Here is a 24,190-nt window from a genome sequence, read left to right as displayed (position 1 = left end):
TGACAGAAGAGTTGACTTCTTTCCTTGCGGGATGTGGGAGGGCATGGAGACCTCTGTAGTCGCTGACCTCTTCACCTGTAAGAAGGTAATCCAGCTGCACCTTCTGTCACTCTGCGTTACAGAGTTGGAACGAGAACTGGATGAACTCGGGATCATTCGGGAAGCTGAGCGGGTGATAGGGAGGACATATAGAGATGTATGTACTTACAGCCAAGGTGTATGATACAGGAATCTGGGTGTCAGACAGGAAGGTGAAAGGGGATGAACAGCCAGAACCAATGCAGAGACCCCTTGTGGCCAAACCGATCAATAACAGGTAGACCACGTTGGATACTTCTGGATGGGAGGAGAGAGGTGCAAATGACCAAGCAGAGGAAAGTCTCACGGTCAGGTCTCTGGCACTGACTATGGTTCTATGGCTCAGAAAGGAATGGGGTGAGATGTGGCGAGCTGTATCGATACAGTGTTCCTTGTTAGAGGAACAGAAAAGTGATACTGTGGACGAGAACGAGATTTCTCAATGGTATGTGGTCCCCAAAGTACAAGGATGTCGCTAGGAATGATGAGCGGTGAACAGATAGATGTGTACAAGATAACGAGAGGTACTTATCGCGTGGACAGTCAGACCCATTTTGTCAGAGCAGAACTGGATGGCACAAAAGCGCATTTATTTATGGTGCTTGGAAGTATGTACAGAGGAGTCGCCAGGATAAGTTTTTTTTACGTAGAGTGGTGAGTGCGTGGAATGGGATGCCGGCGGCGGTGGTGGAGGCGGATACGATAGGGTCTTTTGAGAGACTCCAGGCTGGCTGCATGGAGCTTGGAAAAATAGAGGCCTATGGGTAAACCCTGGGTCGTTCTAAGTTAGGGACATTGTTCAGAACAGATTTCTGGTCCTAAGGGCCTGTATTGTGCTGTAGATTTTTCTATGTTTCTAAGTTGCCTATGTTATAGACACCAGTACATAGGGACGAAGAGGGAGCCGTTTCTGCAAACTTATGTATGTGCAGGTGTAGCCAAAAATAAAAAGAACTTTCAGTTTAACATTAGGGTTGGAATGAGAACTTCAGATGTGCCAATGAATACAGCCAGGACCTGGCTGTTAATTGCAATACCAACAGCTCCACGTGGCACAAAGCACACACAATATGTATAAAATAGAAAGACAGCAAGCATATGTAGATTATGAAGAAAATACATTCACGCATTATGTACACACACACACACACACACACACACACACACACACACACACACACACACACACACACACACACACACACACACACACACACACACACACACACACACACACACACACACACACACTCACTAACTCCGAGATTCACACACAATTCGAGAGTACCGCAAGGCCGATGTGCTGGCTATTGGTGGAGTGGGGAGACCGGGGGAGGGAGGGAGCTTCGCACTGTGAGTCCAATAGAGTGTACTGCGACGCTGAGGGAGGTACTTCACATGTCTGACGCCGGGAGTGTGATGAGATAATACTTAGGCTTTGGACAAGTTGTGATTTGGCAAAGATGTACTTGGTAATTTGGAGCCCAAGCGCTGTTTAACCTCATTGGAAAAGGGAACGGATTGTGTTGTGAATAGTGTGGTTTTGAAGGACAGAGGGACTTTAGTGTACAAGGCTTGGTAACACACACTCTGAATGGAACAGGGCGCCAGCGCCCTCAATGGAACTCTGCACAACGCTTACGGTGACACTGCCACACGCCCCACCGTGACGGTGACACGTCTTTCACCGTGACACCAATTTACCGGCACGCCCTTTCTCGTAGAACTGACACACTCCTCCCCGTCTCCATTATCCCCTTCCCTCCATAAACACCTCCGGTCTCCGTTTCCGTTTTATATAATTATAAAGCGTTTTACTGTCCTTTTCTTAAATGAGGGGAGTGTTGGTATCACGGTGAATATTGGGTCGTTGTAATGCTAAGGGGCCTGTCAGTACCACAGTGTGTGGTGTGTTGGTATCACGGTGAAGGGTGGTTCGGGGTATTGTTGGGAATGTGTCGCTGTTATTGTGACTGTATTTTTCCTCTGTTGTTTAGTCGTGTGACCGGTGTTGAACTCTTCATGAATCCTCCAGCAGATACTCGTGATACTGAGGTATCTGATAAAACGCAGATAAACAATCTGCTTGAGTCTGATCAGCCTCTCCCTGTGCGTCGTTCACTGCCCATGTCGTCTGTGAAAATTCGTTCCTTGTCTTTATCAATCCATCGTCATATTCCCTGATCCACCCCACACCTTCTCTTCCCGCCCTCTGAGTTCAGATCTATCTCTCTTCCCCTCCCGCAGAGCAGTGAAATGAGACAACAGAACAAAGGAGACCCTTCTGCCCGCAATCATGTGCTAAACCAAATAACTAAATCTTTTCTGTCTACGCAAAGTCGATCTCCCTCCATTCCCTGTACATCCACGCGCCTGTCAAAGAAGCACTTAAACACCTCTATCGATCTGTCTCACCCACAAATCCTGGCAGCACATTCCAGTCACACACGCTCTCTGTGTAAGCAAGACGTTGCCCATCACAGCTCCTATAAGCATATGCCCTCTCACCTTAAACTCTGCGGTATTCGACATTTCCATCCCAGGTAAGAAAGGTTCTCTCGTCTATCTCTGTCTCTCTAAATGATGTAGACCTCTATCTATTCTCCTCTCAGCCTACTCCGCTCCAGTAAAAAAAAATACCGGCAGTCTGGTCTACCTGTGTCTCTCGTAATTATATAGAAATTACCCCCAAGAAAATGGTCATTAATTTCTTATCCCTCATTTCCACCCATAAGGGCCTGATGTTGACGATTTCTCATGCCCTATCCTGACAGAGCACTGCGGTGACATTTTCTCTGCCCTGTAATGTTACCCCTCCTCCTTTAATTTATTCCACTTTTTGACGTCATAAACTGAAATTGAATTGAATTGAAATGAAATGAAATACTCTCGCCTGTAGAGGTCGAACCTTCCTTGGAAGAGAGCCCAATGATCCACATATCTGAAGCCCTGTTTCCGACCCTAACGCTTCATCCACCTGTTAAACTGTATATTCTTTCTACTTTTTTGACTACGCCAGCACATACAGAACCGTCTCCTTCTTCCTGCAGGTACCTTTAACGGTCGCATACCATTGAGTGACCTTGTTCTCGTCCGCAGTACCTTTTCTCTGTTCCCCCTAACAAAGAAAACCCTAGCGCTAGTCTGGCCTCAGTGGAATGGGTAGTGGTCCGGGACATCAAATTTACAGGTAAATTCCTGACCTCACTTTCTAGAACCACATCCCTATTCATACCGATGTCATTGGTACCTGTATGAACAATGACCTACGGTTGCCCACACACCAACTTAAGTATAATCGAGAAGGAAACTATGAATAAACGGCAAATATAAATATATATATATTTCCTCATTTTGATGCCAGTTTTCGCTCGCCTCTCCTCGCTGATGCATCGAAATGATAAAGGCTCAAATGACCAGTCCGATACTGTCCTCTCCAACAATGGCCGCTCCGCTTGCCGCTGCCTTGTGTTTGTTTCCACTTGCAGATGTATCCCGTTCCGTGATTGTTCGCTGCTCAAACCCCATCACTTCGGTAAAGTACAGTTTTCCATGCGCTCCGCAGAATGCGGGAGTTCCCATTTTCTCGTTCCCTGCCGCTGTCTGGAGTCTGACTAAACGCCGAACCATCGCCTCATACTCTAACGGAGTCAAAAACAGGTGAAACTCCCTCCGTCCCCCACTCACCCCTCTCATCAATACCCAGCACTTCGGCTTTCATTCGTCCCGAATTGTGTGTGCCTCTCGGGAACTGTGTATGCGTGTGACCCGATGGTTTGCTGAGGAAAGAGGCGGAGAGGCCGGAGTGTGAAGCCAACAGACAGCGTGCTCAGATTGCAGACTCTGGAGCGAGTGGTGTCGATCCACACGATCGGCCTGTGCATTCAGATCTGTGGAGAAACTCAGAACCGAGAGTTTAATAACCTGTGCAAGGGGGCAGGTGTAAACTCTACGATGTGGAGTTTTCTAGGGGATAGAGTTGATCACTGAGCCAGCGGGGGGTAGGGGGGGGGGCTTAGTGGATGGAGTTAAGGGATGATGGAGAATGGCAGTTGTGCAGGCAAGGGCGTGAGTCAGGGAGATCGGAAGTGTTTATAGAGGGAAGGGCGTAATGGAGACAGGGAGGAGTGTGTCAGTGCTACGAGGCGGAGCATGTCTTTGCACTGGTGTCACGATGAAAGACGTGTCGCCGTCACGGTGGGGCATGTGGCAGTGTCACCTGAAGCGTTTTTCAGTGTCCCATTGAGAGCACTGGCGCCTTCGGTCCCATTCACAGTGTGTGTACCCAAGCCTTGTACACCAAAGTCCCTCTCTCCTTCAGAACTTCTCATATTCGCAGCACATAACCTTTTCCAATGAGGTTATGCAGCGCTTGAGCTCCAAATTGCCACGTACATCTTTGTCAGAACGCAGCCTGTCAAAAGCCTAAATATTATCGCGTCACACTCCCGGGGTCAGACATGTGAAGAACCTCCAGCACCATCGCAGCACACCCTGCCGGAGTCAGCAAAAGTACGGAGCCCTCTCCCTCCTCCGTTTTCCTCTCTCACAAATACCGAGCACTTCGGCGTTCCAGCAAACTCGAATTGTGTGTGACTCTCGGAGATGGTGTTTGTGTGACTGAATTGTATGCTGAGGGAGGAGGAAAGAAAGGGAGGAGCGGGGGACAGGGAATGTGTGGTGAGATTGCAGTCACTGATTCAACTAGTGCTGGAATCACACGACCAGCTTGTGCATGCATAGTTGTGGAGGCGCTCAGGAGCTGCTGAGAGATATCCGGCGGAAGGCGGGAGGTGTATCAACAGACGTCATCTCTCCCTCATAATCCCCACAATTGCCTGTGAACACAGTAAAAGAGGCGAATGGGACGGAAACGGAGATGTGGATAGCTTTAGGGGACTGTGGAAGTAACAGAGTCGTGGGAAAAGCAGTGGATCAGGGAGACGGGACGTGTGCAGGGGAGGGAATAGGACACGGAGACGTGGTAGCCTGTAAGGGAGGGAGGGCTGACTGAAAGTGAATTGGTGTTGTGTAAGGAGTGTGTGACAGAGACAGGGAGTAGTGCAGGAGAAGGAGAGATAGACGAAGACGGGTTGGGGTTTAAGTGATGGGGTGGGTCAGGCGGACGGGGAGGAGCGTAGTGAATACTGGGGATAACCCAGACGGAGAATGTGTGCAGGGTAGGGACTGTGTCACGGAGACGGGGCAGCCTCTAAGGGAGGGACGGGTGACGGAGACGGTAGTGGTGTAGTGGAGGGAATGAGGGAGGGACGAGAAGTAATAACGGAGATGGAGTGTTTGATTAATTCGGGGAGGGGTTTTGTGGAGGGAGGGTGTGTTATGCACACAGCGAGGAAGCTTCGTAGTTGCAGTGCAGGGTCTGTCAGTGTGTGGGTGTCACGATGAGGGGCGTGTTAGTATCACGACGAGGGTTGTGTCGGTGACACAGAAACACTGTAAGGGGTTTTTCAGTGTCCCTCTGAAGATGGGGTCGCTGTGTGTCTTTTTCACGGCCTATGCCATCGGTGAATTGATCGTTCCCTCTGTCGATAAATCGTCAAGTTCCATTTTGTACCCAACCCTCTGCTCTTCCCACCAGATGAGCTCAAATCACTCTGCTCTTTCTACAGAGCAGAGAACGTAAATCACACAACAGAGCAGAACCTTCTGTCCAAGAGTTGTGATATACCAATTAAACTGAATTTCTGCTGCCGACACAACATCCGTCTCTCTCCATTCCCTGCACTCCCATATGCCTGTTGAAGAGTCACTTAAACGCCTCTATAGATCTCCCTCCACCACCAGCGTTGCCAGCACTTTCCAATCACCTGCCAATATCTGTGACAACTAAAACTTGCCAAACTCACCTCCTTTGAACCTACTCCCTCTCACCTTAATGCAGGTGCTCTGGTATTAGACATTTCCACTCTGGGGGTAAAAGATACAGGCTATCAAGTCTATTTGCGTCTCGTATTGTTAGAAACTTCAAAAAGAAACTTAACTCTAGGTTACACCTATTCTTTTCCATGATTACTTTGTATCTAATGGAAATACCATCACCAGACGCAAAGTGATCCCCGACTCAAACCTTTGTCCCCTGGCGTGTCCTGTTCGATAGGATGAGATCAATTCTTGCACTCTCCCACTGGGACTTTCTATCCACTGATTAAATAAACTTTCTGAACTGATTAATAAAATTATCCCAGTGGTGCTTTCACAGTATGAGGCTCACAGTCAATACCAAGAATGAATGTTCTTTCTAATTTTGTCCACACCTGCACATACAGAAGTTTGGAGAACCGGCTCCCTTTCCCTACCTATATAATGGTGATGATAACGACCGCACACCATCGAGGAATCTCGTTCCCGTCCGCAGTACCTTTTTCCCAGTCCCCTAACAAAGACAACCCTTACGAGACAGCTCGCAATATTTCACCCCCTCCCTACTGAGGCACAGAACCATACTCACTGCCAGAGTTCCCCTGCTTGGTCCCTCCTCCCATTCAGAAATATCTAATGTGGCTTACCTCTTATTGAGCGGGTTGGCCACTAGGGGTCTCTGCACTCTCGCTGACTGTTTAACCCCTTTCACCTTCCTGTCCGTCATGCAGTTTCCTGAACCCTACAACTTGAGTGTAAATACCTCTCTATTTGTCCTCCCTATCACCCCCTCAGCTTCCCGAATGATCCCGAGTTCATCCAGTTCCAGTTCCACTGCTGTAACGCAGTGTGTTAGAAGGTTCAGTTGGATGAACTTTTTACAGACGAAGTTGTCAGGAACTCTTGAGGTCTCCCTGCCTTCCCACAACCCACAAGGCGAGCATTCAACTCTCCTGCCAGAGATTGCTTCTGCTTTGATGGTGGGATTATAAAGAAAGAAAGAATAATTAAACTGAACAAACACCAACGGCCGTTATCTCTCCCCAAGACTCCTCCTTGAAGTTTCAAAGAGATAAACTTCCACACACTCGGGTTCAGACACAAACTGAAGCTTACTCCCCCGGCTCCCTTCAGAAACTCCTATGTTCAGAAGCTCCTTCCCTCTCACCAATTCCCAGAACTCGGCCGTTCGTGCAGTCTTGAATTGTGACTCCGGCTTGGAGAAAGTGCGTGTGTTTGTTCAGAGGGTGTGCAGGCAACAGGAGCGAAATGGAGGAGGGGGTGGTGGGAGCACTGACGCGGTGCGGAGATAGCCTTCAGTGGGATGATGTTTTGGCGAACCAAACCAACTGCTCACAAAGAACAGTGCAGCGGCCCAGAAAAGAGAAATCGATAACCGGTGGAAGGGAGCTGTGTATTGTAACACCAGACTTCACCTCTCCCCCTTTCTCCCCATTATTCCATCTAAACAGAGACAGAGGGAGACGTGTGGAGGAGGGAGAGGGTTAATGGAATCGTGGAGGATCTGCAGGGGATGGAGCGGGTTAGGGAGACGGGGAGAGGAGTTGGGGCAGTAGGAGATAAAGGAGACGGTACGGAGTGTAGTGGACGGAGGGGTGATGGAGACAGGGTGTGTGGAAGAAGATGGCGCTGGCGGAAACGGGGAAGGCTGCAGGGGAAGTTGTGGATGACGGTGACGAGGATGGTCGGCTGGGAAGGAGGGTTGACGACGAACTGGAGTCTGAAAACTCAATGAACCAGGAACACCTTCTTCACCTCCGTCAGCATATTCTTGAACGCACCAGCACCGCCTCCACATTTTGCGGCATTTATTAGCTTTTTGCATTTGACATTAAATTTACATATTTGTGCACTACTGATTCTTCAAAAAAAAACTCAGGTAGTCTACGTCACAGATAATAAAACAGACCGTGAATCCGGCAGAAAAGATGCGATACAGGTGGACAGGACATTTGACACGCTGGCCTTCATCAGTCAGGACACTGAGTACGGGAGTCGGAGGTGACGTTGCAGTTGCAGATGACGTCGGTCAGGCCGCACCTGGAGTATGGAGTTCAGTTCTGCTTGCCTTGCTCTGAGAAAAATCTCAACGAACTGGAAAGATTACAGAGGGAGATTTGCGAGGATGCTGCCGGGACAGGAGGGACTGAGTTATGGAGCGAGGCTGGAAATGCTGAGACTTTTTACCGTGACATTACAGAGGTGTAGAAAACCACGAGGGACACATATCAGGCGAATGCGTGCACTCTATTTCCCCAGGAATAGGGTATCGAGAGAATTAACGCACATGATTGAGGTGAGAGTAGCTAAAGACAGAAGCGGGGAACGAGTTGGGTTAGATTAAAGGGATACAGTGGGATGGGGAGAGTGGTAGAGACGGAGTAGAGAATCGAGGGAGAGTCCGGGAATAGAAGGGGGAATGGGGGGAAGGGGAGGCAAGAAAGCGGGGTGAGGAAAATGGGGATGAAACACAGGAGGCAGGAGTAGAGAGGGATGGGAGAGAGACTTTAGATCGACGACGGTAAAGAGAGTTCGAGATGTTGAGCAAGATTGCATTTGAAGGAAAGAGGAGAATAGGGAAAGGGTGAGGGGCAGCGCGTCGGAAGGGGTAGTGTAAGTGGTGAAGAGAAATGGAGGAGAAAGAGGGTTTTATCGTTATATTCAAGTCGGTCTCACTGGTTGTTGACAGAGATCCTGGATCTTTTCAGAAATAACCGGGCACAACGGTGCAGACCTCTCACAGATGAAGAGATAACGAACCTGATCGCAAGGTTTACGCTCAGTGTACGATCTACATACACCACACTCGGGGAATCCACCGTACATCCGGAACATGACATTCGAAGCCACTTCCCTGTCAAGGAGGGGTAAACAATTTCAACGCACCTCCAGCTGTCAGTCCCCAAAAGCATTGATACGGTCCCTCGCCATCGACCCTTGGCACCCCAACATGCCCCACAACCCCACTTTCCCAGCACAGCCCTGTGTCAGTCTCCAGAATACTCCCACTGACCCACTCTCTCCCTGCAGCCATGTGTCAGTCATTAAAGTAATACATTGCCCCACTCTCTACGCACAGATAAGTATCAGAGATCAGAATAATAGCAATACCCAACCTTCGCCTCACAGGCCCGTGTCAGTCCCCAAAATATTCCCACAGCGCTAGTGTCTTCGAAGGCCCCATCTCAGTCCTCAAAATGTCCCACTCCTCTACTGTCTCCTGACAGGTCTGTGTTTGTTGCCTAAGTACTCACTGTCACCACTCCCACCCCACATATCAGTGTCAGTCCAAACTACACTCACTGCCTGTCTCTCTCCCCATAGCCCCGTGCCGGTCCCGGAAATAATCCCACTGCTCAACCCTCTTCTTCGTGACCTGTGTCAATCACCAAAACATCTCCCGCTTCCCATGCTCTCCCCACGGACGTGTCTCTGTCCCCAGAGTACTCCCACTGAGCAATTATCTCCCCACAGATCTGTGTCTGTCCCCAAAGTACACCCCTCCCTCATTCTCTCCTCACAGACATGTGCCAGGCCCCAAAGTACTACCACTACCTCACTCTCTCCCATAATCTGGGTCAGTTCCCGAAAGAGCCCCATAGCTCCACTCTCTCCCCACGGCCCCGTGCTAGTCCCCAAAATAATCCCAATGCCTAGTCTTTCCATTAAGATCTCCCCAAAAGACTCCCCATTCGCACTCTCTTCCTACGCACTTGTCATTTCACACATTTGGAGAAGATAGTCTGAGGATCAGAACGGGAGTGCGGCGAGAGCCGTTTTGATTTTTTTCTTCTTCTCATCGGAGTTAAGAGAGGCGGGACTGTGCAGGCGTGTGACGTCGGGCAGTGAAGCGGGGAAGATTTAAAAGGAACACAGCCTCAGCGGGCAGCGTCGTTTTGCGGAATGCGGAGTGAGCCGGGAGCAGAGTGAAGGCTTTAAGGGCTTTGGCTCAACGGGCTTAGGCGGAAACGGGCGTGGCAAGGTAGGTTTAGTTTTTAATTTTAAAAAGGGGAAATTATGAGTGTGAGGGCAGGTTGCTGCTCTCGGTGTCGGATGTGCAAGGTCCTGGAGTCTGTCAGCCTCCCGGACGTGTACAGCTGCACCAGGTACGCAGAGCTGCAGCTCCTAAGGGACCGTGTTAGGGAACTGGAGATGCAGCCCGATGACCTTCGTCTGGTCAGGGAGAGTGAGGAGATAACAGAGAGGAGTTACAGGCAGGTGGTCACACCAGGGCCACGGGAGGCAGACAAGTGGGTCACGGTTAGGAGAGTGAAGTGCAAGAGTTAGCTACTAGAGAGTACCCCAGTGACTGTATCCCTTGACAATAAATACTCCTGCTTGAAAACTGTTGGGGGGGCAACCTACCTGGGGTACAAGACAGTGGCCGTGCCACCGGCACAGAGTCCTGCCCTGTAGCTCAGAAGGGTAGGGAAAGGAAGAGGAAGGCAGTAGTAATCGGGGACTCGATAGTTAGGGGTCAGATAGGCAATTCTGTGGACGCTGTCAAGAGATCCGGATGTTACTTTGCCTCCCTGGTGCCAGGGTCCGGGATGTATCCGATCGCGTCCAGGATATCCTGAACTGGGAGGGTGAGGAACCGGAGGTCGTGATACATATCGGTACCAATGACACATGTAGGAAAAGGGAAGTGGTCCTGAATGGTTAATGTCGGGAGTTTGGGAAGGGAATTGAGAAGAAGGACCGCAAAGGTAGGAATCTTGGTATCAATGCCTGTGGCATACGACAGTGAGAGTAGGAATTGAATGAGGTGGAGGATAAATGCATGGCTGAAGGATTGGAGCAGGGAGGAGTGATTCAAGTTTGTGGATAATTGGGACCTCTTTTGTGACCTGTGGACACCATGGACCTGTGGCACCCACTCTCTCCCTGCAGCCCTGCGTCAGTCACCAAAGTAATCCCAGCCCAACTCTCTACCCACAGATCGGTGTCCGTGTCCAGAATAATAACAGTACCCAACCTTCTCCTCACAGGTCCATGTCAGTCCCCAAAATATTCCCACAGCGCCAGTGTCTTACAAGGCCCCATGTCAGTCCTCAAAATGCTCCCACTTCTTTACTGTCTCACCACAGGCCTGTGTTTTCTGCCTAAGTACTCACACTCACCACTCCCACCCCACAGATCAGTGTCAGTCCAAACTACACCCACTGCCTGACTCTCTCCCCAGAGCCCCGTGCCGGTCATCGAAATAATCCCACAACCCTCTTCTTTGAGGCCTGTGTCAGTCACCAAAACATCTCCCGCCTCCCATGCTCTCCCCACGGACGTGTCTCAGTCCCCAGAGTACTCCCACTGAACCATTCTCTCCCCACAGATCTGTGTCTGTCCCCAAAGTACACCCCTCCCTCATTTTCTCCCCACAGACATGTGCCAGGCCCCAAAGTGCTCCCACTCCTCACTCTCTACCACAACCAGGGTCAATTCCCAAAAGAGCTCCATAGGTCCACTCTCTCCCCACGGCCCCGTGCTGGTCCCCAAAATACTTGCGATTCCCACTCTCACCCCAAGACCAAGTGCGAGTCCCCAAAATAATCCCAATGCCTAGCCTTCCCATAAAGATCTGAGTTAACCACCAAAAGACTCCCACTTCGCATTCTCTTCCCACAGCCCATGTCAGTTCCCATAGGGAGTTAGCAAGGAAGTTCAGAAGAAGGACCGCAATGTTAGTAATCTCGGGATTACCGACTGTGCCACGCGACAGTGACAGTAGGAATGGAATGAGATGGAGGATAACTGCGTGGCTGAGGAATTGGAGCAGGGGGCAGTGATTCAAATTTCTGGGATCATCATTATGGCAGGTGTGACCCGTACAAAAAGTACGGGTTACATTTGAATTCTAAGGGGACATACCACCAGGCGGGAAGATTTGCTAAGGCTACTGGGGCGTCTTTAAACTAGAATGGTTGGGGTGTGAATCAATTTGAAGAAACTAGGAGAGAGTTATTTCACAAATAGAGAAAGCTTGTCGACAGTGTGCGAGTGAGGATAGGCAGGTGATAGAGAAGGGGTACGCTCAGACAGAAGATGTAGGAGAGAAGGAAGAAAAAGATAATAAATTTGTTTGTACCGTTTGGGAAAAACATAGAGGAAAGGTGGAGAGTTTCTTAAATGCATCTATATTAATGTTAGGAGCATTGTAAGAAATGTGGATGAGCTTAGAGCATGGATTGATACCTGGAAATATGATGCTGTAGCAATTAGTGAATTATGGTTGCAGGATGGGTGTGATTGGCAAATAGGTATTCGTTGATTTCCTTGTTTGTCAGAGAAAATATTGCAGCGGTGTGAATTCAGGATAGATTAGAGGGCTCGTCTAGTGATGCTATTTGGGGGGAATTGAGGAATGGGAAAGGTGTTGTAACAATTCTAGACCACCTAATGTGGAGCGAGAATTGGATGAGCAAATTTGTAAGGAGATAGCAGATATTTGTAGTAAGCACAAGGTTGTGATTGCGGGAGATTTTAATTTTCCACACATGGACTGGGAAGCCAATTCTGTAAAAGTGCTGGATGGTTTGGAGTTTGTAGAATCTATGCAGTATAGTTTTTTGCAGCAATACATAGAGGTACCAACTAGAGAAAGGGCAGTTCTGGATCTCCTGTTAGGGCATGACATAGGTCAGGTGACGGAGGTAAGATTTGGGGAACTCTTCAGGTCCAGTTATCACAATATCATTAGTTTCAATATAATTATGGAGAAGGAAATGACTGGACACAGGGTAGAAATTTTTGATTGGAGAAAGGCTAACTTTGAGGAGATGCGAATGGATTTAGAAGGAGTGGATTGGGACAATTTGTTTTATGGGAAGGATGTAATAAAGAAATAGAGATCATTTAACGTTGAAATTCTGTGGGTACAGAATGATTATGTTCCTGTTAGGTTGAAAGGAAAGTTTAAAAGTTTGAGACATCCATCATTTTGAAGGGATATTGATGGTTCGGAAAAAGAGAGAGATCTACAATAAATACAGGCAGCATAGAGTAAATGAGGTGCTCAAGGAATGTAAAGAATGTAAAAAGAATCTTAAGAAAGAAATTAGAAAAGCTGAAACAAGATATGAGGTTGCTTTGGCAAATAGGGTGAAAATAAATCCAAAGGATTTTTGCAGTTATATTAATAGGAAAATGATAGTGAAATATAAAATGGGTCTCTTAGAGAATCAGAGGGAATAGCCATGTGTGGAATCAAACGAGATGGGGAAGATTTTGAACAATTACTTTACATCGGTATTCACTGAGGAGAAGGATATTGAATTGTGTAAGGTGAGGCAAACAAGCAGGGTAGTTAAGGGAAATATGATGATTGAAGAAGAAGAAGTACTGGAGTTTTTAAAAAATATAAAAGTGGATAAGTCTTCAGGTCTTGACAGAGTCTCCCCTAGGACCTTGACGGAAGTTACTAAGAGAAAACCTAACAGTTATCGGCCTGCAAGTCTGACGTCAGTGGTGTGTAAATTAATGGAAATTACTCTCAGGGATGGAATATATAATTAGCTGGATAGGCAGGGTCTGATTAGAAGGAGTTAATATGAATTTGTGCGTGGAAGGTCATGTTTGACAAATATTATCGAATTTTTTGAAGAGGTTACGAGGAAGGTTGATGAGGGTAAAGCAGTGGATGTTGTCTATATGGACTTCAGTCAGGCTTTTGACAACGTTCCGCACGAAAGGTTATTAATATTGAAGTAGTAAAATGGATTCAACAGTGGCTGGATGGGAGATGCTGCAGAGTAGTGGTAGATAACTGTTTGTCAGGTTGGAGCCCGCTGACTAGAGATATGCCTCAGGGATCTGTACTGGGTCCAATGTTGTTTGTCATACACATTAATGATCTGGTTGATGGGGTGGTAAACTGGATTAGTAAGAATGTAGATAATGCTAAGATAGATGCCGTCGTTGATAATGAAGTAGGCTTTCAAAGCTTGCAGAGATATTTAGCCCAGCCTGAAGAGTGTTCTGGAAGATGGCCGATAGAGTTTAATGCTGTTAACTGTGAGTTGCAACATTTTGGTAGGACTCATCAAAATAATAAATACATGGTAAATGGCAGGGCATTGTGGAATTCTGTATAACAGAGTGATCTAGGAATAATGGTGCATAGTTCCCTGAAGGTGGAATCTCATGTGGATAGGGTGGTGAAGAAAGCTTTTTGTATCCTGGCCTTTATAAATCAGAGCATTGAGTTTTGGAGTTGGGATGTTATGGTAAAATTGTACAAAACATTGGTGTGACCAAATTTGGAGTATTCTGTGCAGTTCTGGTCATCGAATTATCGGAAGGATGTCAACAAAATAGAGAGAGTACAGAGTAGATTTACTAGAATGTTACCTGGGTTTCAGCACCTGAGTTACACAGAAAGGTTGAACAAGTTAGATTTTTATTCCTTTAAGCGGAGAAGGTTGATTGGGATCTTGATAGAGGTATTTAAAATTTTGAAGGAGTTAGATAGAGTTGACACAGTTAGGCTTTCTCATTGAGAGGAGGGGTAATTCAAACAAGAGGACATGAGTTGAGAGTTAAGGGGGCAAAAGTACAGGGGCGACTCGAGGGGGATCTTCTTTACTCAGAGAGTGGTAGCTGTGTGAAACGAGCTTCCAGTAGAAGTGGTAGTGGCAGGTTCCATTTTGTCATTTAAACAAATGGATAGGCATATGGATAGGAAAGGGATGGAGGGTTATGGAGTGCAGTTAGATGGGACGAGGTGAGAGTAAGCGTTCGTCACGTACCAGAAGGGCCGAGATGGCCTGTTTCCATGCTGTAATTGTTATGTAGTGATATGGTTATATTAATTTTACTGCACACTCAGTACCAACAGCCCTTGTCGATCCTCAAATCCAATTGCTCATTCTCTCACCGCAGAACTTTCTCTGTCTCCAAAACGCCCCGAATGCCCACTCTCAACCCACAGCCCTTGTTTGTCCGCAAACGCATACCACTGTCGACTCCCTTTAGCAACCCGTGTCTGACCACAAACTAATCCCACTGCACACAACCTTCCCGCAGCCTGTGCAAGTCCTAAAATTAAATCCACTGCCCACTCGCTTCTCGCAGCGTGTATCAAACAGACGACCCACTTTCTTCTCAGAAACTTGCAAGATCCCAAATCTCACCAGTCTTTGCATTTTCCAATCCAGTATGAATTGCCTTGGTCGCGGACAGTTTTAGTAACAAAATTCTGTGAAATTAAATTGCTATCATTAATGATTGAATTCAAAATATATTTACGGTGCGTCCCTTTATGTCTGCACCCAGGAGAGGGTGAAGGGATGGTGTTGAAAGAGAATGGCACGGAAGTGTATGATGTGACGGTGTGGAATGAGCCTCACAGCAGGAGTGTGTGATGGGACGATGAGGAGGGAGATTCACTCTGTGTCTGACCCCGGGGGTGTGTGATGGGACGATGAGGAGGGAGCTTCACTCTGTGTCAGACCCCGAGAGTGTGTGATGGGACGGTGTAGAATGAATCTCACTATGTGTCTGACACCGGACAAGTGTGATGGAACGGTGTGAAGGAGATTCGATCCGTTTCTGACAGCAGGAGTATGTGCTGCTACGAGAAGGTGGGAGCTTCACTCTGCGTCTGACCACGGAAGTATGACATCAAACGGTATGGAGGGAGCTTCCCTTTAGTGTGGATATATCTTCCGTCGATCTGACACGTACCTCTTCTTCTGCTGAATTTATTTCAAGAAGTTTAGAATCAGATTTCGAACAATACTGCTTCGCTTCATCATAGGAAGTGTAAACCGTGGATATATAATAACACGGGCCTTCATTTCTGATCCAGTTCTGGGAAAACGCTTGCTCTGGAAATTGGGAAAAAAGAAACAGTGAATCTCACTGTGTACCGTCCATTACATCCATTGTGAGTCAGACTCAAAAGAGGACCCATCCTCACAGACCCATCACACACACCTGGTCAAGTATAGAATGAAACACCCTCCCCACCGGTCCCTTGACAAATTGGCTCTGGAATTTCCGAACAAGTAGCAGTGAATCCGCCAGGAGACAGACGCCGTCCAATCAAATAATCCCGGGGTCAGACACAGACTGAAGCTCCCTCCACACCGTCCAATCTCACACTCCCGGGGTCAGACACAGAGTGAATCTCCCTCCACACCCTCCCATCACACACTCCCGGGGATAGACACCGAGTGAATCTCCCTCCACACCCTCCCATCACACACTCCCGGGGTCAGACACAGAGTGTATCTACCTCCACACCCTCCCATCAAACACTCCCGGGGACAGACACAGAGTGGATCTCCCTCCTCACCGTCCCATCAAACACTCCCGGGGACAGACACAGAGTGGATCTCCCTCCTCACCGACCCATCAAACACTCCCGGGGACAGACACCGACTGAATCTCCCTCCAAACCCTCACATCACACACACCCGGAGTCCAACACAGAGTGAAGCTCCCTCCACACCGTCCCATCACACACTCCCGGGGTCAGACATAGAGTGAGGCACCCTCCACATCGTCCTATCACACACTCCCCATGTCAGACACAGAGTGAATTTCCCTCCATACCTTCCGTCCACACACTCCCGGGATCTGACACAGAGACTGAAACTCCCTCAACACCGTCACGTCACAAACTCCAGGGGTCAGATATAAGTGATACTCCTTCCATAGCATTCCATCACGCGCACACTGTGTCAGTCACAGAGTGAAGCTCCTTCCACATCATCCTGTCACAGTCGACAGAGGTCAGACGCAGATTGACACTCGCTCCATACAGTTCCATCACACTCCCAGGGATTTCACCCAGTGTGAGCTCCGTATTCCACTGTCCCATCAGACACTTCCGGTAAAAGACAGAGTGAAGTTCCCTCCTCACTCTCCTAATGCTCATTCCTGGGGTTAGACACAGAGTGAATCTCCCTCCACACGGTCACATCACACACTCCCGGGGTCAGACACAGAGTGAATCTCCTACACACCATCCCATCACACACTCCCGGGGTCAGACACAGAGTGAAACTCCCTCCACACCGTCCCATCACACACTCCCGGGGTCAGACACAGAGTGAAACTCCCTCCACACCGTCCCATCACATTCTCGCCATGTCAGACACAGGGTGAATCTCTCTCCGCACCGTCCCATCGCACACACCCGAGATAAGATTAGCAAAGAAACTACCTCATCACTGTCCCACCACAGGCACCCGGAGTCAGTTATAGAGTGAAGGTCCCCGCAGGACATTCAATCACACACATTCCTGACGGGTCAGACTACAAATTTTGGTTCCATCCTCACTGTCACGTCACACACACTTGGGGCAGACGAAGAATGAAGCTCTTGTCTCACGTACTCATTATACTCTCCCAGTCTCAGACACAGACTGATTCTCCTTTCACACTGTCCCATCACACACGATCGGTGTCAGGCTCAGACTGAATCTTTCACTCCACCAGACTGTCAAAAACTCCTTGGGTCAAACATGGAATGAGGCTCACTTCATGCTCTTCCATCACGCAGTCCTGCCGATAAACACGGAGTGAGCCTCCATCCACACTTCCCCAACCATTCCTTCCTATTGTCACATACTCCCGGGGTCAGACACAGTATGATGCTCCTTCAGGTCGGTGACTTCAAATTACACAGGGGTCAGAAAACGAGCGAAGCTCCCCCCACACCATCCAATGGCACACATCCAGGGTCAGACACAGAGCGAAGCTCCCCCCACACCATCCAATGGCACACATCCAGGGTCAGACACAGAGGGAAGCTGCCTCCACACCGTCTTATCACACACTCTCCGGGTCAGATACTGAGTGAATGTTCCTCCACACCATCCCGTCACACACTCCCGGGGTCAGACACAGAGTGAATCTCCCTCCACACCTTCTCATCACACGTTCCCGAGCCTAACATAGTCTAAATCTCCCTCCTTACGCTCTCCTTACATCACACACCTCCTGGCGAGTCACAGAGTGAAGCTCTCTCTCAACCGTCCGATCACGCTCAGCTGTGCTCTCACACAAAGTGAGGTTCCGCAAACGCTCTCCCATGGCACACTGACGGGTTCAGACTCACTCCACAACATCCATTCACACAATCCGGTGTCACATAGAATGAACGTCCCTCTGCACTGTCCTCTCACAAAGTCCCGGAGTCATACACAGATGCCCTCTCTCTCTAGCATCCCATGACGCACACCGGGAATCAGGCACAGAGTGTTGCTCCCTCAATACCTTCTCATCGCACACTCCCGGGGCCAGAGACACAGTGAAACTCCCTCCACACCGTCCCATCGCTCACTTCCGGATTCAGACACAGAGTGATGCTCCGTCTGTTCCCTCCCATTCCTCTCTCTGGGATTCGGACATAGACAGAAGCACACACTGTCGGAATCAGACAGAGAGTGAGGCCCCCGCAGTACTGTCCCGTCACACACTCATGGATTCAAACTGAAGTCAGTCTCCATGGTGCCATAACACACTTCAGGGGTCAGACATGGGGTGAACCGCTCTAAGCAATGTCCCAACACACGATCCCGCTGTTAGACACAGAGTGAATCCACCTCCACAACGTCTCGTCAGACTCTCCTGGATTCAGTGATAGAATGAAACTGTCTTCACGCAGCCCCATCACACACTCACCGGGTCAAACACAGAGTGAATCACCCTCCATACCATCTCTTCACCCACTCCCGATGTCAAGCACAGAGTGACGCTTCCTCTCTCCATGCCTGCTCTGTGATGAGGAGCGGGTGAAAGAGGGGATGATGCCTCACCTCTTCTGCTGGTCAACAATTCACAGATTTGAGCCTTGGTTTCGTTGACAGATCTGTACTTCGTCTCCACCTCAGTGAGCTGGTGACGGAGATCGCTGTGCATTCTTTTAAGATCGGACTGATTAGAGTTGAGCGCAGAAAGCTTGGACTGAAGGGATGAGTTTAACTCATGGTAGTTTCGGTCGGTGGTGATCTTAGACTGACGAATCTGTGATACTGAGAGACATGGTAAAGGATGTTTACACGTGAGTCAGCGTCACGCTACCGAACGGGTCACAGAGAGTGTTGTGTCAGTGTCACGGTGAAGGGTGTCACAGTGAAGGATGTGCTGGGGTCACAGTGAGAGGCGTTTCTGTGTCACGCTGAAGGGTATATCAATGTCCAGTGGTTTCACGGTGGTAGAGTATATGTGTCCGTTCTTGTCTGGTTTTGTCTCTGTCACGGTGAGAGACATGTCGTGGCCACGGTGTGTGTGAGAGGGTCACGCTGAGCTGTGTGACGGTGTCACGGAGAGTACTATGTTGGAGTCAGTGTGAATTTAGGAGTCGGTATCACGTTCAGGGGTTTTCCTATGTCAGGGTGAGGTGCGGGAAATTTCCTCGGTGAGAGGTGCATCGGTGTTATTTTGAGGGTGATACTGTCTTGCTAAAGGGTGTTAAAGTGACGCGTGAGTCTTTGTCACGATGCGGTGCAGAGCGGTTCACGCTGAGGAGCGTGAAGTTGTCCCGGTATACGGCAACTCAGTGTCACGGTGAAGAGCGTGCCGGTGTCATTCTGAAGAGTGTGTTTCAGATCGCCTTGAGGAGTTTATCAATAACACGGTCAGGGACATGTCGATGTTAGTGAGGAGTACGTTGCGGTCAGTGTGATTGCCATGTGTGTGTCCTTTTCGCGGTTAGCAGTGTAAATGTGTCTCGTTGAAGGTCGTGAACGTGCTGAAGCGACAGGATTGCTGATGTTATGGTGAACGGCGTGTCGGTGTCAGGACAAGTCTTGATTTTCTTACGGTAGGGTCCGTGTTTTTATCACGGTTAGGTGTGTGTCTGTTTTACAGAACCTAGAACATGGAATATTTCAGCACGTCAATGCCCTTCGGCCCACAATGCTGTGCCGACCCTTAAACCCTGCATCCCATATAACCGCCCTATTCAGGTTCCCCTATATACCTGTCTAGTAGTCTCTTAAATTTCACTAGTGTATCTCCCTCCACCACAGACTCAGGTAGTGCATTCCACGCACCAACCACTCTCTGAGTAAAAAACCTTTCTCTAATATCCCCTTTGAACTTCCCTCCCCTTACCTTAAAGCCATGTCCTCTTGTACTGAGCAGTGGTGCCCTGGGGAAGAGGCGCTGGCTGTCCACTCTATCTATTCCTCTTAATATCTTGTGCACCTCTATCATGTCTCCTCTCATCCTCCTTCTCTCCAGAGAGTAAAGCCCTAGCTCCCTTAATCTCTGATCATAATGAATACTCTCAAAACCAGGCAGCATCCTGGTAAATCTCCTCTGTACAGTTACCTATGCACATCCCTCCTATACTGAGGCGACCAGAGAGGACACAGTTCTTCAAGTGTGGCCTAACCAGAGTTTTATAGAGCTGCATGATTACCTCGCGACTCTTAAATTCTATCCCTCGACTTATGAAAGCTAACTCTCCATAAGCTTTCTTAACTACCCTATCTACCTGTGAGGAAACGTTCATGGATCTGTGGAAATATACCCCCAGATCCCTCTGTTCCTCCGCAGTAACAGGTATCCTGCCATTTACAGTGTACTCTGCCTTAGAGCTTGTCCTTGCAAAGTGTACCACCTCACACTTCTCCGGGTTGAACATCTGCCACTTCTCAGCCCACTTCTGCATCTTATCAATGTCTCTCTGCAATCTTCGACAATCCTCCACGTGATCCACAACACCACGAAAACTTCGTGTTGCTTGAAAACTTCCCAACGCAGACTTCTACCCCCACATCCAGGTCGTTAATAAAATTCACGAAAAGTAGGGGTGCCGGAACCGATCCTTGTGGGACAGCACTAAGGCCTTCAAAGGAGCAATTTTGACAGTGCAGAGTTTGTGACTTCATGTCAGGATTAAAGGCAAAGTGAATTTGAAAAAGGGAATTTGTTTTTTGAGGGATATTGGAAACCTGATAAAGGAGAAGAGAGAGAGAGATAAGAGAGTTATGGGAAACCCAGCATATAAGGTGCTTTAGGAGTATAAAAAGTGCAAGAAAATACTTAAGAAATCTGGAGGGCTAAAAGAAGACACGAGGTTGCTTTGGCAGTCAGGGTGAAGGACACTCCAAAGAGCTTCTGCAGGTATATTAAGAGCTAAAGGATAGTAAGAGATAAAATTGGTCCTCTTGATGAACGGAGTTGTCGGCAATGTATGGAACCAAAAGAAATGGGGAAGATTTTTTTTTAGCAACTGTATTTACTAAGGAACTAGCAAGGAGTACATGGAAATAAGGCAAACAAGTAGTGAGGTCACGGAGCCAACAAAGATGCAGAGGAGGATGTGCTTTATGTCTTGAGGCAATCAGAGTCGATAAATCCCCATGACTGGACAAAGTATTCCCTCTGACCTTGAAAGAGACTATTGTTAGAATTGCAGGGGCCGTGGCAGATATATTGAAAATGTTGGCATCCACGGGTGAGTGCCGGAGGATTGGAGGGTAGCTCATGCTGTTCCGTTATTTAGAAACAGTTCTAAATGAAATCCGGGAAATTATAGGCCGGTATGTTTGACGTCAGTCGGATGTAACTTATTGGAAGGAGTACTAAGAGATAGGATCAACAGACAGGAACTTATCAGGGAGAGTCAACATGGTCCTGTGCGTGGTGGATCAGGTTTAACCAATCTATTAGAGTTTTTCGAGGAGGTTACCAGGAAAGTGGATGAAGGGAAGGCAGTGGGTGTTGTCTACATGGACTTCAGTAAGGCCTTTGACAAGGTCCCACGTGAGCGGTTAGTTAGGAAGTTTCAGTCGCTAGGTATACATGGTGAGGTAGTAAATTGGATTAGACATTGGCTCAATGGGGGAAGTCAGATACTGGTAGTGGAGGATTGCTTCTCTGAGTGGAGGCTTGTGACTAGTGGTGTTCCACAGGGAACAGTGCTGTGTCCAATGTTATTTGTCATCTATAACAATAATCTGGATGATAATGTGCTGAATTGGATCAGCACATTTGCAGAGTGATTTGGACCAGCTGGAAGAATGATATGGCAAATGGAAGATGGAGTTTACTGCAGACAAGTGTGAGGTATTGCACCTCGGATGGATAAACCAAGGTAGAACATACAAGTTAAATGGTAGGGCACTGAGGAGTGCAGTGGAACAGAGGGATCCCGGGAATAGAGATACATGATTCCCTAAAATTTGCGTCACAGACAGAGCTTTCGGCACATTGTCCTTGATGAATCAAAGGACTGTTATGGCGACGTTTTATAAGACATTGATGAGGCCGAATTTGGAGTATTGGGTGCATTTATGTTCACGTAATTAGAGGAAGGATATTAATAAGGTTTAAAGAGTGCAGAGAATGTTTTCAAGGATGTTACCAGGACTTGAGAAACTGAGTTACAGAGAAAGGTTGGATACTTTCGGACTTTATTCTCTGGAGCACAGAAGAAAGGGGAGATTTGGAAGAGGTTTATAAAATTACGTTGTGTATAGTGAATGCAAGCAGGCTTTTTTCCCACTGAGGTTAAGGGAGAACAAAAGAAACAAAGGGCGTGGGTTAAGGGTGAAGGGGGAAACATTTAAAGGGCACATTATTGGGGCTTCTTCACACAGAGAGTGGTGGGAGTCTGGAATGAGCGGCCATTTGAAGTGGTGAATGCAGTCGCTCTTTTATCATTTAAGAAAAACTTGGACAGGTACCTGGATGAAAGGAGCATACAAGGATATGGTCTGGGGCAGGACAGTGGGACTAGGCAGTAAAAATGTTTCCGCACAGCCAAGAAGAGCCGAAAAGCCTGTTTCTGTGCTGTAACGTTCTATGGCACTATGGCTGTCAGTTGTGTGCCGGTATCACGTTGAGCGATGTGCTGATGGGTGTTCTGTCGAGGTCACGGTGAGGGATGTGTCTAGTCATTGTAAGTGGCCCTTCAGTACTACAGTGAGGGGTGTCTTGGTATCAGAGTGAAGGTGTTTCGGTGTAATGTTAGGAATGTGTCGCTGTTACAGTGGCCATTTTTATTCTCTGCGGATTGGTCGTTGCGACCTTAGTGAAACTCACCATGAATCCTCCAGCAGATACCCGTGATAATGAGGGCCGCTGTTAAAACGCAGATTAACCAGATGCTTGAGTCTGATCGGTCTCTCCTTGCGGGTTGATCGCTTCCCATGTCGTCTGTGGAAAAATCGTTCCTTGACTTTGTTAATCGTCCTTTTCCCTGATCAAATCCACCCCTGCTTTTCCCACTCCCTGAGTTCAAATCAGTATCTCCCCTCCTGAAGAGCAATGAACGTAAATCACAGTAAAGAACAGGCCCTTCGGCCACAATTTTGTGCTAAACCAGTGAAATCCTTTCTGCCTAAGCAATATCCATCTCCCTCCAATCCCTGTACACGCTCCTGCCTGTCACCGCTCTGGACTAATACACCGTCTGTCTGGTCTCCTTGTATCTCTCATAATGATATCGACCTGTATTTCCTCCCCCCTCAGTCTCCGCCGCTCTAGACTAATACACCGTCTGACTGGTCTCCCTGTGTCTCTCGTAACGATATGATATAATATAATATAATATAATATAATATAATATAATATAATATAATATAATATAATATAATATAATATAATATAATATAGGGCAGAAGAATGAAAGGGCTTTGGGTCCACGGGCCCCGGCGGTAACGGGACGAGGTGAGGCAGTTGTTCATTGCAAAAGGGGGTAGTATGTGTGTGATGCCAGTTTTCTGTGGTCGGTGTCATATGTGGGAAGTCCTGGAGTCTCCCGGCGTCCCGGAAGGCCACATCTGCACCCGGTGCATCGAGATGCAACTCCTAAGGGACCGTGTTAGGGAACTGGAGATCCAGCTCGATGACCTACGTCTGGTCAGGGAGAGTGTGGAGGTGATAGAGAGGAGTTACAGACAGGTGGATACGCCGGGGCCACGGGGGACTGAGAAATGGGTCACAATCAGGAGAGAAAAGGGGAATGGTAAGGTACTAGAGAGTACCCCTGCATATGTACCACTTGACAATGAGAACACCTGTTTGAGTACTGTTGCGGGGTGGGGGGGGGAACAGCCTACCTGGGGGAAGCGACATTGGTCGTGACTCTGACAAAGAGTCTGACCCTGTGGTTCAGAAAGGTAGGGAAAAAAAAGAGGAAGGTAGTAGTGATAGGGTACTCTGTAGTCAGGGGATCAGACAAGCGATTCTGTGGACGCAGGAAAGAAACCCAGGTGGTAGTTTGCCTCCCTGCTGCCAGGGTCCGTGA

At 48.2% G+C, this 24,190-nt stretch overlaps 1 protein-coding gene across 1 annotated transcript; it reads right to left on the bottom strand.

The window, feature by feature from the left end:
- Window positions 1-7,881: 7,881 nt before the first annotated feature.
- Window positions 7,882-23,093, bottom strand: LOC140723750 (oxidized low-density lipoprotein receptor 1-like). Its single transcript, XM_073038294.1, has 6 exons — window positions 22,984-23,093; window positions 18,744-18,959; window positions 15,661-15,803; window positions 15,108-15,172; window positions 8,740-8,833; window positions 7,882-8,073 (listed from the first exon to the last, which is right to left on the bottom strand). The coding sequence occupies exons 1-6, from the start codon at window positions 23,090-23,092 to the stop codon at window positions 7,954-7,956; spliced, it is 747 nt and encodes a 248-aa protein (XP_072894395.1). The 5' UTR covers window position 23,093; the 3' UTR covers window positions 7,882-7,953.
- Window positions 23,094-24,190: the final 1,097 nt, after the last annotated feature.

The sequence above is a fragment of the Hemitrygon akajei genome, unplaced genomic scaffold (assembly GCF_048418815.1).
Source record: "Hemitrygon akajei unplaced genomic scaffold, sHemAka1.3 Scf000132, whole genome shotgun sequence".
Lineage (NCBI taxonomy): Eukaryota > Metazoa > Chordata > Chondrichthyes > Myliobatiformes > Dasyatidae > Hemitrygon > Hemitrygon akajei.
Note: the sequence above shows the minus strand (reverse complement) of the source record. Positions and strands in the feature narration are given on the sequence as shown.